This window comes from Plasmodium falciparum, assembly GCF_000002765.6.
Source record: "Plasmodium falciparum 3D7 genome assembly, chromosome: 9".
Classification (NCBI taxonomy): domain Eukaryota; phylum Apicomplexa; class Aconoidasida; order Haemosporida; family Plasmodiidae; genus Plasmodium; species Plasmodium falciparum.
The window spans coordinates 140626-157500 of record NC_004330.2 but is presented as its reverse complement, the minus strand read 5'-3'; the positions used below and the strand labels follow the sequence as shown (position 1 = coordinate 157500).

The 16875-nt window shown below is 21.1% G+C and overlaps 2 protein-coding genes across 2 annotated transcripts in view; one reads left to right on the top strand and one right to left on the bottom strand.

Moving 5' to 3' along the window:
• Window positions 1–5801, top strand: part of PF3D7_0903400 (ATP-dependent RNA helicase DDX60, putative) — a gene marked incomplete at both ends in the record, with an annotated part of 7842 nt that extends 2041 nt beyond the window's left edge. Inside the window, 2 exons of the mRNA XM_001351872.1 lie at window positions 1–5111; window positions 5343–5801. The exon at window positions 1–5111 is cut by the window's left edge and continues 2041 nt beyond it. Coding sequence (XP_001351908.1) covers window positions 1–5111; window positions 5343–5801 — 5570 coding nt within the window. The remainder of the gene's footprint in view (window positions 5112–5342) is intronic.
• A 1111-nt stretch (window positions 5802–6912) lies between these two features.
• On the bottom strand, window positions 6913–16524 carry PF3D7_0903300 (conserved protein, unknown function; the record flags this gene model as incomplete). The annotated part of the gene is made up of 1 exon (XM_002808867.1): window positions 6913–16524. One exon carries the CDS (start codon window positions 16522–16524, stop codon window positions 6913–6915), a length of 9612 nt encoding a protein of 3203 aa, XP_002808913.1.
• Window positions 16525–16875: the final 351 nt, after the last annotated feature.

The window sequence follows — 16875 nt, the reverse complement described above, 5'->3', positions numbered from 1 at the left end:
GTGAAGTTGATAATATGATTGAAGAGAAAAAGAGAGAAATGGTTTTAAAAATAATTTTTATTAATAAATGCTTAGAATATGATAATAATTTTTTTGAATTAACGGGAATGTTACATATATCCGAAAGAGAAAATGTTGTAGATATTTTTAATAGTTATATGAAATTATCTTCTCTAAGTCGAAATCTCCCATTTGCTAATCAAAAAGATGACAAATATAAATTAAGACGTCAACAAAAGGATGAAAGAAGGAAAGCTATAATAGCCAAATATTTTTATATTAGTTCATTACATCATCCTATTGTTATATCTGAAAATCATCCTTGGATTAAATATTATTCTTATAATATTGAAAAGCTTTATGATTATCTAAGAAATGAAGAAAAGAAAAAGGGTATTACACAAAGAATGAAAGTATTATTTGATAGTTCATCTGAAAGGGAAGATGATGAAAAAGATGGTGACCATGAAATTGTTAAAATTAGTAATATTTCTTCAGATCTTAAGAACAAAAATAAAAAAAATAAAAGATTAAGTGATTCTAAACATACTAATGAAAAAACAATAATGAAGAAAAAGTTATGTACAAATATTAAATTAAAAAAAAATAATGACATCTTTGAAATATTAGATGATCATTTTGATGAAGATTCAGATAGACCTGAAGATATGAATTCGATTAATGAACATGGAAATAAGAAAGAGGATTCTAGTAATAAAAAAGGGAAAAATGAAACAAAAGTTGGAAAAAAAGGTTCCAAAAATAGTAATGCTACAACATTAAGTAGAAAAGATGAGATTTTAAAAAAGAAAGAATTATCTAATGAAAAAAAGACATATGAAGTAGATTTAGAAAGATATAATAACTTAGAACAGAAAATTGTAAAATTGGCTAGTGATGATAGTTATGCAGAAATGAATGTATGGTCATTAGATATTATATCAGGTTATAATAGATTAGTAGATGTATATAATTTTAATAATATTACTAATTTAATAAAAAGCGTCGATTTACAAATTAAAATTAGTATGAAGGTGTTAAATTCCATGTTTCATATTATAATGTATACGAAATTAAAAAATATTAAAACAGGTAAACAAAAATCAGATGCTATTCGAAGTATTATTTTGATATATAGATTAACCAATGATATTTTTAATAAGTTTAAAGAACACTTAAGTGAAAAGGATGTTGTGCAGATACAAACGGTTTTATTGTCTTTAGGGTTTCAAAATAGTAGTTATAATTTATTTGAAGAATATGTAAAATTAAAGAAAGATACTTATAATGCATCTTCAAATGATGGAAAGGATGAGGCTGGAAATAAGGTAGATGAGTGTGTGAGTTCAGGTAAAAAGGGTAAAGAGAATAAAAAGGAAGAAAGTAATAGTAAGAAAAAAATTAGTAAAGGTAAAAAAGAGAATAATGATACAAAAGATGTTAATTTGAAGAAGGCGTCTAAAAAAGGTGATGTAAATAATAGTAATAGTATTATAAAATCATTGGATGATATATATAAATATAAATTAGAATCAGTAAAAACCTATAGTGAGTTAAAAATTGATGAGAATAAAGAACATGAATTTCAGTTATATTATATGTATTATTTATTAGATAGAACCACTGGAAATATAAAAGATAGTCGTGTTTTATTTACATTGGATACATGGCAATATAATATATTAAATTTAGTTGATAGAAGAAAAAGTATTTTGGTATCATGTCCAACTAGTAGTGGTAAAACGTTTATTTGTTATTATGTTATGGATAAAGTATTAAGATTAAATAATGATAGTGTTGTTATATATGTAGCACCTAATGATACATTAGCTTTACAAATTTATCATGAAGTAAATGGTAGATTTAGTACTAAAGGATATTCGAAATATGGTGGTAATAAATTATGTTCTTATATGACAGATAAATATGCTGAAGAGAAAGCTTTAGATTCTCAAATTATTATCATTTTACCGAGTATTTTAGAAAATATTCTTCTTTCATATTATGCTTTAAATGATATGAATGAAAATATGAATGTATCTAAATTTATTAGTAAAATAGAATATATAATATTTGATGAAATTCATTGTATAGGTGATAAAGAATTTTATGGTAGTCAAATTGAAAATATTATTCATTTAATTAATTGTCCATTTCTAGCTTTATCTGCAACTATTGGTAATATTAATTGTTTTTATTCTTGGTTACAAAATGTATTATTGAAAAAGGGAAGAAGTATAAATGATCTTCATTTAATTAAATTTTATGAGAGATTTTCTGATTTAATATTATATGTATATACTAACAAAAATTTACACCATTTAAATCCTTTAACTTGTTTTAATTTTAGAGATATATTATATAAAGGTATTAATAAAGATTTTTATTGTAATCCTAGAGAAATTTATGAAATTATTATCATATTATTTGAATTAGCTAGAAAGAAGAATTTTTATCACCTTGTCGAATTTTTAGAACCTTCATTTTATTTTCAATATACTAGATGTATTAATAAAAAAAAGTTTATTTATTATATGCATAGTGTAAAAGAAATGATAGTGTATTTGATACAAAATAATTATATTAACAACTTGGAATATGATATGATTATTCATATATTACTATCGAATTATATGAAGAATTCATTTTATATAAAGGACGAAAATGAGGAAGATATAGAAAGAAAAAATAAAATAAATGACAATAATAATAATAATATTAATTGTGATAATACAAAAAATAATGTAGATGATGAAGACGTAAAAACTAATGATAAAGTAATTAAAAAGAGTGATAAAGTGGTTGTTAAGAATTTATATAAAAGTACTATTCGTGATAATGTTCCTAAAGAAAAGTTATTTCAAGAATTATATAAACGTGTTAATTTTGATGAGAAATATATTTCGAATAGAACGAACGATTTAGTAAAATATACTGAAATGGTTAATATGGAACAAGAATATTTAGATAGTGACAAATTAATAGAGTTATTAAAAAAACTAGAAGATATAAACTTTTTACCATGTATTGTTTTCAATTTTGAAAGAAAAGAATTAGAAGATATGACTATTAATTTAATAAATGAATTAATGAAAAGACAACATGATAAATATTATGGAGATGAAGAAAGAGCATTTAATACAAAAATGGAAAATAAAATGAGACGTGAAAAATATGAAAATATGTTAAAACAAAGAGAAATGTTATTAAAAATGAAAAGTATGTCTAGAAATCAAAGATTAGAACAAAATATCGATAAAGAATATTTAGATATGTTAATAGATGATGAAATACCTGAACCTCCTCTTGATGTTTCTGAAGAATATGATAAAGATTTCTATTTTTGTAATCAAAAGGTATATTGTAATTATGTAACCGAAATTGAAGATTTAATTAAAGATGCACAAAAAGCTATAGAAGGTAGAAAATATAAATCTATATTAATTGAAGGTTTAAGAAGAGGTATAGGTTTACATTATGAAGTATTACCATATAAATTTACTATTATTGTTGAATCATTATTTAGATTAGGTTTTGTTAAAATAATATTTAGTAATAAAAACTTATCATTAGGTATTAATATTCCATGCAGATCCATTATTTTTGCTGGTCATACCATTGAATTGAATTCACTTATGTTTAAACAAACATCTGGAAGAGCAGGAAGACGTGGTTTTGATTTATATGGAAATATTATTATTTGGAATATTAACTTTAAAAATTTGAAAAGATTAATTACATCACCTTTACAAACTCTATCAGGAACTTATTCTGTAAATTTTACAAATATATGTAGAAGTATGTTGTTATATAACAGTTTAAAAAGGATAAGAGAGAATGAAGAGGGTAGTTTAAAAAATAAAGTAATTGTGAATAAACCAAATAAAAAGAAAAAGAAAGATGAAACATTAAGTGTAGCTGAAAAAGAAGAAATATTTGAGAAAAATAGAGCAATAAATGTTAATTATTTTAGTAGAATTAATGGTATCTTAAGTTTGTTTTTTAATTCTTTATATTACATAAATTCCTTTCAGGAAAGTGAACAGAATTATAATAATATGAATAACGTTGTTGTATCTGGAGATAATGTATGTTCTTTAACGACAAATTGTCAAAATGGAAATGAAAATGGTAAGGGTCATATAAATAATATTAGTACATGTACCACGACAAGTACCTCTAGTGTAAACAATATGGAAAATAATAATAATAGTAATATGAATGGATGTGGTGATAAAAAAAGTGAAGGATCCGAAAGACATGAAATGATTCAACATATATTACACGAATTCAATGAATATAAAGAAAATGATAAATTATCAAAATTTATTAATCGTGAATATGAATATAATGAATTACTTGTTGAATTATTAACAAACAGAAAAATGAAAAATAATAAACTTCAAGAAGAAAAGGAAATTAATGAATTATGTTTTATGACTAGAGCTCATTTTCATATATTTTTAAATGTTCTTATAGAAATGGAAGCTTTAGATGAAGAAGGTAATATAATAAATTTAACTGAGTTAAGTATATTTTTAAAAAAAGAATATGATAATAATTTAATCATAACATATTTATTAATAAAAAAGGTATTGCATAATATTATTGGTGATAATACATTTTTATCATCATCTGTTGTTATATCTTTAAATAGAATAATTGATAGCATTACATTTGAAAAAAATTATTATCGTAGTATTATTGTAGATGATTCCACCAGAGGTCAATTTATTTTATTATTTATTTTATCACATTTTATAAATAAAAGAAAGGAAAATAAAATAGCTTTAACAAAAGCATTAATAAATAGTCAATATGAAGAAAATAAATCTAAATTAGAATTATTTAGTTCCTATTATTTTCCATTATTGCATGCTCTCCCCACATCTATACAAAAACATATTGATCATATTGAAAATATATTATTAAAGTATTTGGTAAATTATTGTTTGGTGGTACTTATTAAATTGAATTTGTTGAATAAAAAGAAGGCCTATTTATTGCCTTACACAAAATTGTACATTTTTGAGCAACATCCATGTGTGAGTTTAAAGGATATTTTCCCTAAAAAAGAAAACGCTGACTATTTTAAGTTTTACAAATCTAAGGTAATAATAATATATATATATATATATATAAAAATATATGTGTGTATATATTATTTAACATAATATTGAATGTTATATATATTATGCATTACATTTTTTTATTTTTATTTTTATTTTTATTTTTTATTTTTATTTTTATTTTTTATTTTTATTTTTATTTTTTTTATTTTTTTTTATTTTTTTTTACTTTTTATATATTTAATTATTTCTTCTTTTGTTCCCCCTTTTCAGTTACGAGATTATAAAGTGAGATCCCCGTTTTTGGTTTCTCTTTTTAAAGGTGACAATTTCAAAAGCTTAGATGAATTACTTTATACATGTTTACAAGATTTTGACTTACGAAAGGATATGTTACCAGATATAGTAGAAAACTACGTATCATTTTATAAATACGAGGATGGTATAATTAAAGAGGAAAAGATATGTTTGAATAATTCTTATATCCTTGATTATTATATACATGGAAAGTATGATGTGTTACGTAATAAAAATAATCTTGGTCAATATACTTGGTATATTATTGACAGGTTTATAAATTCCTTAAAGAATATAGAACATTTCTTATATGAAGTAAAAAGAGAAAGATTATTATTATCGTCTGATGTCTTTTATACAAATTTGAACACTTTAAAAGATTATCTTGAGAGAAATTTTAAATCAATCAATTCGTTACATGTGAAAAATAATTAATTCATACTGGAAAAATATAAAAAGTAAGGAAGCACATTATTAATTGTATTTATATTGTTTTGAAAAAAAAAAATATATATATATATATATATATATATATATATATATATATATTATTTATAAGTTACTTTATTTATCTATATTATCATATTTTTGCTTGTTTTATCACTTATATACCTTTGTTTTCTTTATTTATATTAATCTTGTGTATTATAAGATCCCCATTTTGATTTTTCATCACCATAGTTGTATATAAATTTGAACGTGTTTGTTGAAAAAATTTATGTTTTATATATTTTATATTTAACGTCATTAAACCTATTTTGAATTGTTATTAAAATATTTTAAAATTGTTACAAGTTATAAAAGAAAAATATAAATAATAAATATATAAAATGTATTTTTAATTTATATGTATTTATATATTTCTTTAGGTCTATATATTTTATTATATGGATAAAATAAGATATAATTATAATCTATTTTAAAATCTAAACCTTTTGAGCACACATATATATATATATATATGTATCATATTGAAGTAATGTCGTGGCAATGTGTAAAAATTCATTTTATAACGATAATACTATTTAGTAATATCATAGTATGTATAATTAAATTGTTATGATAAAAATAAAAAAATTAAAATAACTGCGAATGTGAATCTTTCAATATTTTATTCCCATATATTTGGTAGTCATAAGAGAATAAAAATAAAAAATGATAATAAAACACATACATATGCATTATGTATGTATGTAAATAAATAAATATATATATATATATATATATATATATATATGTCAAAAAAAAAAAAATTCATTTAAATGTTAAAATTCACACAAATATGTGCGGAATATATCATTATGCATTATAATATATAATGCATATAAACAAAAAAAATAAAATAAAATAAAATAAAATAAAAAAAATAAAAATAAATATATGAATTCTCTAAATAGTAAATAATAAAAAATTATTATATTTGATGTCTTAATGAAACATTCATCATGATTGTTAGTTGGGAAAAGTGGGAAAAATAATGAAAATTAAATATATATATATATATATATATATATGTACACATATGTGTATTTACTTATGATGTGTGCTATTGGGTTGTGGTGGATTCGCTAGCGTTAATATTATAATATGCCTCATAATCTTCTTGGAATTTTTTAATATCTTCATATAATTCTTTAAATGTACATCTTCTAGAAGGTATAAATTGTAAACATTTTTCTATGATAACTTTAATTTTACTTTTCCACATATCATTAGAAAAGATTCCTTTGTTTGGTAATAAATCATCTATAGTAATATTTGGATCTTCTGAATAAATATTTGAACTATTTTTACAATTCCATTCACATAGTACATCAACTACTTTAACTTCATTTTTATTAACAATATTTAATAAATTATGTCCACCAAATAATTGACATAATACTAGACCAACACTAAATATGGTTGTTTTCGATGTAAATTTAATGATCCATGTATCTATATTATGTAATTTATATCCGTCATATTCTTTTTTTTTCTTTTTCTTTTTTTCATCATTATAATTATTTTCGATATCTTTTATTATTTTATCTTTTTCAGAAAAATATTGTTTTATTTCTTCACTATCTGAATAATGTTCATTTTCTCCTTCGTCTTTAATATCATGTGTGCATACATTATATAAATAATAATTTTCTAAAGCATCATCTATATCTTCATTTAGAAGTTTTTTTTCTTTCTTATTATAATTACTGAGATTATCATTACTACTATTAGTATTGTTCGTGCTATTACTATTCTTTTTATTTATTCTATCTTTATTATCATTATTATTAATTAAATTATTTACGTTTTCGTTTGAAGAGTTTGGGCAACTATTTTCGCGAGGAATTGTGCTATTGTCATATGATTTATTTGTATCATATTTTATATCTGTGCCTTGGTTATGAGCGGTTATAATATTATTAAGATTATTATTGTTCATATGGATTAAATTATCAGCACTTATTCCATTTTGCATGTTACTCAAATAATTTACATTATTTATATTATTTACACTATTCACATTATTTACATTATTCACACTATTTACATTATTTACATTATTTACATTATTCACATTATTTACATTTTTCACATTATTCACATTATTTACATTTTTCACATTATTCACATTATTTACATTTTTCACATTATTTACATTATTTACATTATTCACATTAGTAGTGTATCCCATATTACATTCTACACCTTTGTAAAATGCTTGAGTACCAGAATTCATATACATATTTACATCATTCTTAGAAAAGGACGATCTTTGGTTATCCGATATATTATTTATGCTACTTGAATCATCAAAAGATTCATGATTAAGACACTTTTCACATTTACTTGTAGTTCCTTTTATGACATTTTCATGAAGATAAAAATAAGGTTCATTTTTTTTTATTATTGGTTGTATATAACGGAGTTCTAATAATTTTTTCCATCTATATTTAATTCTCAAATGTTTTGTTTTATTAATATGGAAAATGTTTGAATCTTGCCCATACCAGGATTTTCTAAATTGATCAGATTTATTTAATGAAGATAATAAGAAAACTAAAAGAGCACATTCAGGTGAACAATATCCTTTAGTACATATAACATAATATAAGAAATTATTAAAGTTTTTCTGGCAATTGTTCATTTTAATCTTTTCATAGTAAGAAGGATTTGTTGGGAAATAAAAGGCTTTTCCTGGTAAAGCATCACCAATATCAATAATAGTAACATTTTTACATGTAAGTTTTGAATTTTTCATTTGATATTGTACCATTACATTTCCTGGTTTCGTATCCCAATTAATGATTGGATTATGTATAGTTTCACATATTATTTTTAATTGTTTTACTAATTTCTTAGCTATATCTAATAAGAAGTATCCATAATTTATATTGTCTGTTCCTTTTAGCTTTTGTATAATATATGTTAAGGTACATCCTTCAATCAATTGCATAGCGACACCTAACACTTCTTCATTATCCTTAGTAATTCCAACAGATGACCATAAATATTTGGGTATAGAATTATATCGTATTCTTCTTATTTCATTTGATATATATTTTTCATATTCTTCATAAGTATCATATATTTGTCCAAAAACCTTAGTACCCTTTTTATCGTTTATATCATATTTGTAATACTCTTCCTTTCTATTTTTGCATGCTGGGCACAAATAATATTTTATATTTTTCATATGATTTATATAAAAATTAAATGCTTCATAAGAAAACATTTCATTCGTTCTATTATCATATGATATCTGCTTCATTGCTTGGTTATGTAAAGAATTACGTATTGCAACATTACAAAGTTGATTAAAAAACGAGGATGTATTTTCTGTGTAACGCGGACAGAAATTAGGTAATATTTCGTTTATATTAGAATGGATATTTTTTTGTATTGGCTTATTATCCACAAATATATTTTGATTTATATTAATGTCATTTGATTTTATAAAATATTCCTTATTATTTTGTACATTTTGTACATTTTGTATATTCTCTTTATTTTTTATTAGTTTATTATTTTTGTTTATTAATTTGGTTTCTTTTAAAATATTTGATTTCTCATTATTGACATTTTTCATAGAATCACAAGTATATTCCTTCTTACTCTCCTTTATGTTTTTTTTTTCTTTTATATTATCTTCTTTTTTTCTATCTTTATGAACTCCATGCATATTTTTATCCCCTTGAGATTTCTTGTTATTTTTATTATGATTATTATATTTTTCAGATTTGGATACTTCGTTGTTAGTTTTTTTGTTTTCTTCATTCAATTTGTGTATATCCCGTGATGCAATATTTTGTGTATTTGCTCTATTTTTGCTATTTCTTCTTGATCCTTTTCTACTTTTCTTTATTTCTGGATGCATTTTATTTGTATTTATTTGGTCTTGATTTTTTTCAGAACTTTCTGCATTTTTAGAAGTAGCTACATTATCATTATTGCTATCTCCCCCCAACCTTTTCTTGGAGGAACGTCCATTTGATGATATATTATTACGACTTGTAGGAATACACATTTGATCAATGAAATTATTTGCAATTTCATTTAGTTGGTAAAAAAGGGAGATTTCCTTTTCATCATAAAATGTGTTTAGACATTGTTTACATATATGTTGTGTAAAATGATTTTGCAACAAATAATTTTGTAGTGCCATATTAATTTTATGAATATTGCTATTATTATTATTGTGAGATTTATCGGAGCTACGATTCTTATCATGATCATTAATATTTTTTTGATCTGTAGGTATATCTGAATTTTTTTGTACCTTCTGATATTCTTCGAAAAAATGATTTTTCATAAGATTGTTATAATCTGAGTTATTATATCCATTTTGATTTATATTATTATTAATATGAATATTATTCTGTACAACATTTGGAATGGTATAATTTTTAAAGATATTCTCATTATTTTTTTTCTCACTGGTTACATTATTTTTATAAGTAATTACTTCTTTTATATCTTTAGTAAATTTATATCTATTTCTTAACAAATAATGATTTTTTATATAATCTGCAATTTCTGTGTTGACATTTTTGAGTTGTTTTCCTTCTGATAATAAACTATGTACTTTATATTTTAATTTATATATATTACATGAATGAATATTCAATATTTTGATAGCAAATTTATTATTTGAAATATTATTAATAGTTCTGTGATATATAGTAAATGGGTTATTTATTGAATCATTAATATAATTATATTTCGTTATATGTTTAATAATATTATACAAAGTAGTACATTCTATATTCATTTTTTCTAATAGATAGCGTCTATATTTATCTTTCAAAATATCATACAAGGATTTATAGCCAAAATTTTTTAAAAAATTAACTTTTCTTGTTGCTTCAATTAGGTGTTGGCATAATATATCTTCGCTAAATAGAACATTATCAAATAATTGTTCGGTATTATTTATATTATGAGACATATTATGATTATTCGATATTTTTTGATAATTTGCTACATTTTGATAATTTACTACATTTTGATAATTTGCTACATTTTGATTATTGACTACATTGTGATTATTTGATATGTCGGCATGATTTATAATTTGTGCATTATGTATCATGTTAGAATTAAATGGCCCATTTTGAAGGTTAGCAAAATTTTCCTCATTAAGAAGGTTGAGATTATTAAATGTACTATTATTAAAAATGTTGATAGGATGATCTTTTTCTTTTTTGTCATTATCTATAATTCTGCTATTGGTTGTTTTTAAGATGACAGGTCCAATACTTTCATTGGGTCTGAAACTTTCTCTTTTTTGGTCTTTTTTTACAACAGAACAGCTTGCAGTACTATTTTTATTATTTAACAAATTGGAATTGATTTGATTATAATTTTTTTTTACACTTGTATAATGGAAATTTGAATTAATAAAATTATGATCTGTACTTATAATAGATTTATTTTCTTTATTGAAAGAATTTGTTTCTACTATATTACTATCGGTAATAGCATTTTTTTGTATATTAACTATTCTTGAACTATACATATCATTTACATTATTTTTATTATTTACAACACTTCCTATATTATTATTATTATTATTATTATTATTATTACAATTAATCTTGTTCATATTATCATTAGTATGAATATTATTAATTTCTTTCCTTTTTTCTTCTTCCATATGTAGACTTTGATTTATGTTTTTCAATAATTCCAAATCTTTGTCGCCATTCTTTAAATGTTCATTCGAAGTAGAACATATATTTTCATTATTAAATTGTATATTACTATTATTATCTTTCATATTAAAAGATATCATATTTTGATGTGTATTTACATTATTTGTATTATTTTTTTTTGTAGGGAAAGGTACATTTTGATTAAAAGAATTTTGAGACTGCAAAATGCCATCGACTATATATTTAAAAATAGCATTTAAATCCTCACAAGTTTTTATAAAATCATGTATATTATTTTCATCAATGTCTATAATTGCGTTAGCATATGCATTTTCTGGATTCGTATTCAATCCTTCTAAATTGTTTGCACTGATTTTTAGATAATCATAATTATTAATATATTTTTTTAAAACATAAAAAAAGTTATCAAAATTTTCCTTTTTTGGATATAGGAAATTACAGAAATTATCAACTGCCACAATTTCAGCTTCATATACTTCGAATTGACATTTATTTTGAGAACTTAATTTCTTTTTTAATTTAACGTATATATTACCAAATTTTATATCATAATCTAAAGTTTTTATATAAGCTGAATATTCATTTAATGCACTACAACAAAATAAAATATCTTCTAAAATTTCTTTACGATTAGAATTGTTAAGATTATTTTCACTGTTTTTTTCTTGAATAGTATTATTATTTTCTTTTTTTTGTTGAATAGTATTATTATTATCTTTTTTTTGTTCATTAGTGTTGTTTTCTTTTTTTTGTTGAATAGTATTATTATTATCTTTTTTTTGTTGAATATTTTTATTTTCCCTCTTTTGTTCAGTTATATTATTATGTAGAGTTTTTGCTTTTATATTATCTCTTTCATTTATTTTATTCTTTTGTATATGAATAATATCATGATTAATATTTTCCTTGGATGTTACATTTTGTTCCTTTTTAATTATATTCATATTTGATTTATCCCTTTGACTATTTTTTCTTTTGGTGTTGATTTTTTTTTTATATATATTACCAGTTGTAGCTTTTTTATTAATATTTTTATTTCTTTTATTTATTTGTTTGTCATTATCGTCATTATTTCTTTTTCGTCTTTTCTTCTTATTATTAATATTATTATTTTTGTTATTATTGTCCGTGTTTTTATTACTATTGTTTTTGTCGTCTTCATTATTATCATCATTTGGATTATTATTACTATTATTATTGTTGTTGTTATTGTTGTTGTTGTTGTTATTGTTGTTATTATTATAATAATTATTATTATAATTATTATTATTATTATTTTTATTTTTATTATTATTTTTCTTGTTGTAACACTTATTGTTCTTATTATTGCTGTTATCACAACTTCCACTACTACGTTTTCTATTATTATTTTTCTTATCGCTCCCTTCTTTGGAAACTTGTACGCGCATATTATCCCTTTCAGCATATATATTTACCATACTACTATTATTAAATAGCGTGATGTCTTTTTCCTTCTTTTTAATAATATCCCATTGTTTGCAAATCTTTGTAAATATATCCTTCAATGAAATAACATTTTCATAAATCTGTTTTTTTTTGTACCCTTTTTTTTGTTCACAAGCACACAAAATTAGTGTAGCACATTTATCAGGATTTCTACTTTTTGTCATAAAATTCTTGTTTGTTTGCTTGATAAAGCAATCACAAATTTTTAAATATATATAAGATAGATCAGTTTTGTGTATATTACATGTAGTATATATACGTATAATTTTATTATTATTATATATTTTAGTAACATATTTACATATATTCTTATCATGCTTTATCTTTGTACATACATTTAATATATGTGGTGATATTAAATTTTTATATTTATAAACGTAATTATAATAGATTTTTATATTTGTTTGTTCATTTTTTTTGTAGAACAATAATCTTTTTTCATATGGTAAAATATAATATATATAATAATTAAAAATTAATTCATTATAATAATATATAATATAATTAATCAAAAGTTTCATTTCCTTTTTCATTTTACATACAATAGAATTTCTTTTTCCTAATGCGTTTTTTTCAATATATTTTTTTTTTATTTTGAAGTATTTCGATACAAATACATCTTCAGTTTTGTTTATATTGTCTTCTTCATTTACAAACATATAAAAATTGGATGGGTAAAATAATTTAATATGATCCTTATAATGTAATATATTATATGTTGTATATTTATTATATAATACAATAAAATGATCATGTTCCATATGGCCATAATTATACATATTGTTACATACAATATTATAAGTTAATGGCATAATTAAGATTTTTATGTTTTCTATATCCTTCATAATTAAGCAACGTTCCTTTAGAATCAAATTCATTTTGATATTCTCCCTTATAAATATGTTCGAAAAATAATCATAATAATAATTAAAACATTTCATTATTTTTAATACTGACAGTGGATAGAAAATGTGGTCATTTTCTTCATGTCTTATTGGAGAGGTCGAATGCATAATCTTATATAATATATTTTGTATGAATATACTAAAAAAATGATAGCATATATATTTGTATAAAAAAAAATATATACTACTTTGAATGCAAGATGATGATATATATGGTTCATCACAAAAATGTAAAATATGTGTAATATTGTGTAAATGTTTTGGAAAATATATAACATTTTGATATATATCAAATTCGGAATAAATAAAACAAAACAAAAAGATAGATGAAATAATCTTCTTTATATAATTATATAATGATATATGATGACTCTCTTTATAACAATATAAAGAAATATTTGTTTTTGAAATGTACATATTTTCCAAATAGGAAATATGTTTGAAAAATAAATCGCAATGAATATAAAATAAAATTGTTATAATGTATTTTATAATAATGGATTCTTCAGTATATATATTCATATATATAAGACATGAAATGGAATATTTATCAACAAAATAGTTATTACGTATATCATTATTATTATTATTATTGTTTATAGTCCCATTTTTTTCTGTTATATTGTGATATTCTAATATATTATAATAATTCTTTAATATATGATTTAAACATCTTTTTGATAATATAGCATGATCACATCTTGATGAAATATCATATTTCTTCATTTTTAATTCATTTTCTATATATAATATGAACAAGTGAATACAAAACAATATTTGATATAAATTTTGCATAGAAATAAGCTCACTATTTTCATAATACTTGCATGGTAGAAAATGAATTTTGGTACTATCTAAAGGAAATATATACAATAATTCATTTATTAGGTTTAATTTTAAATATATAAAATATTTACATATTTGGTTCACAATATATATTTTATATATATTATGTACTAAGAGATGTATACTATTTGACAACAAGATAAGTTTATCTGATATATTGAATGTATCCTTATTAAATGAAAATATATTTCTAGAAAGAATGTTAAGATTATTTATTTTATATTTTAAATACATAGAATATATATAATAAAAAATATATATATATATTAATATGAACACGTTGGTATCATCCTTTAATTCGTTTTTTCCATGATACATATTTTGAAAAATATATGTTATCATATATTTAATACATACATTACTACTACTACCACTACTACAAGCATTATTATTATTATTATTATTATTATTATTTATCCGTTTGTTAAAATTATACAAAAAATCATTAGTATAATTTTTTTTTTTTTTAATGGTATAATATACTTCTTCTAGATAAACAAAAAAAAACACTTTAAAAAATTCAGTTTGTAATATATGTCTTGATTGTTCATCATATATAAGTTTCTTGTTTAATATATTATGTATTATAAATTCGCTAAGTTTATATAATTTCATACAATTCTTATAATTTTCTATGCAATTATTCAACAATTTTTCATTTTTCTTATATTTCTCTTTTGCCATATTTTTTTTAGTTTTTATTTTTTTCTTATCCAAATAATTAATATTTTGTTCAAAAGTATTTATAATTGGTTTGTAAATTTGATCATGTTTTCCTTTATTCTTCTTCTCTTGTATCATATTTGAATAAATTTGAATTTTTACTTTCATATGCTGGTAATTTTTTTGTTTGGTCGTCTTTGCATTTTCTTGATTAGTATAATAAAAATGTGTTTCTTCATTGGAGGTGACTATAGCATATTCATAATCATTATTCTGGCAATATCTGTTGGAAAAATCCCCTTTAGATAAAGGTAATTCATTTCTTAAAACATTTAAAATTTCCATTGTATGGCTACCTATTTTATTCTTGTACATGTTTTTTTTTTTCTGTTGTTTCTTTATTTTTTTTGATTTTTTTTTTTGTTTATCATATTGTTCTTGTAGTGCAGAAAATTTGAATCTAAAAAAGGAATATGTTTTATGTTTATGTAGGGATGTATTTTTTTTGAGAATATTTATTTTATATAATATATTTTTTATTTTGATTAATTTATATGATACATGTAATTGAGATACATGTGCTTTAATATTTTTTTTTATATTTATATTTTCGTTGTTGTGTTTATTGAATATATAATGTGTGTCATGTAAATGATCTTTATGTTTTATATAATGATTATTATTAATATCATGTATGTTATGTTTATGATACTTATCATTTAAATGTTGCTTATTATAAGTATGATCCATATAATATTCATTATGTGTATATGGTCTTTTTTGTTTGTCTTGTAAGTTTTCCTCAGGAACAAAATGACTATACGTGGTTATATTGTAGTTTTCCTTTTTTTTATATTGTATTTTATTTTTTATTACATTATAATCGTTTTCATTTCTTTCAATTTGTTTATTATTGTTGTTGTAAATATTACTCTTTTGCTGTAAAAAATTCAAATATTCTTCAAATCGTTCTTGTTTGCATTTTTCTTTATTTTGAAAACTATAAAATGCACATGAATTATTCAAAAATGAATGTATCCTCTTGTTATCAATTAATGATTGTGTATCGTAATATTCATATGAAAGATTATTTTTTGAGGGTATATCAAAATATATCATTTTTTTCTATGATATGATATATATATTTATAATGTACACATATATGTAAATATATGTACAAGCTATCTTAGCTATGTAATGTTTTCTATATAAAAAAAAAAATATAAATATTCAAAAAGGTATAAAATTTTAGATGAATATTGAAAAATATAAAACTATGAGGTTCTTTCTTTATTGCTTTATTTCTTTCTTTCTTTATGTCTTTTCCTTTCTTGTATCTTTTTTTTTTTTAAATAATATTCTCCAAGGCAATTGGGAATCAAAAAAAAAATAAAAAATAAATAAATAATATAATTTGATAAAATAAAATATATACATATATATATATATATATATATACATATATATATA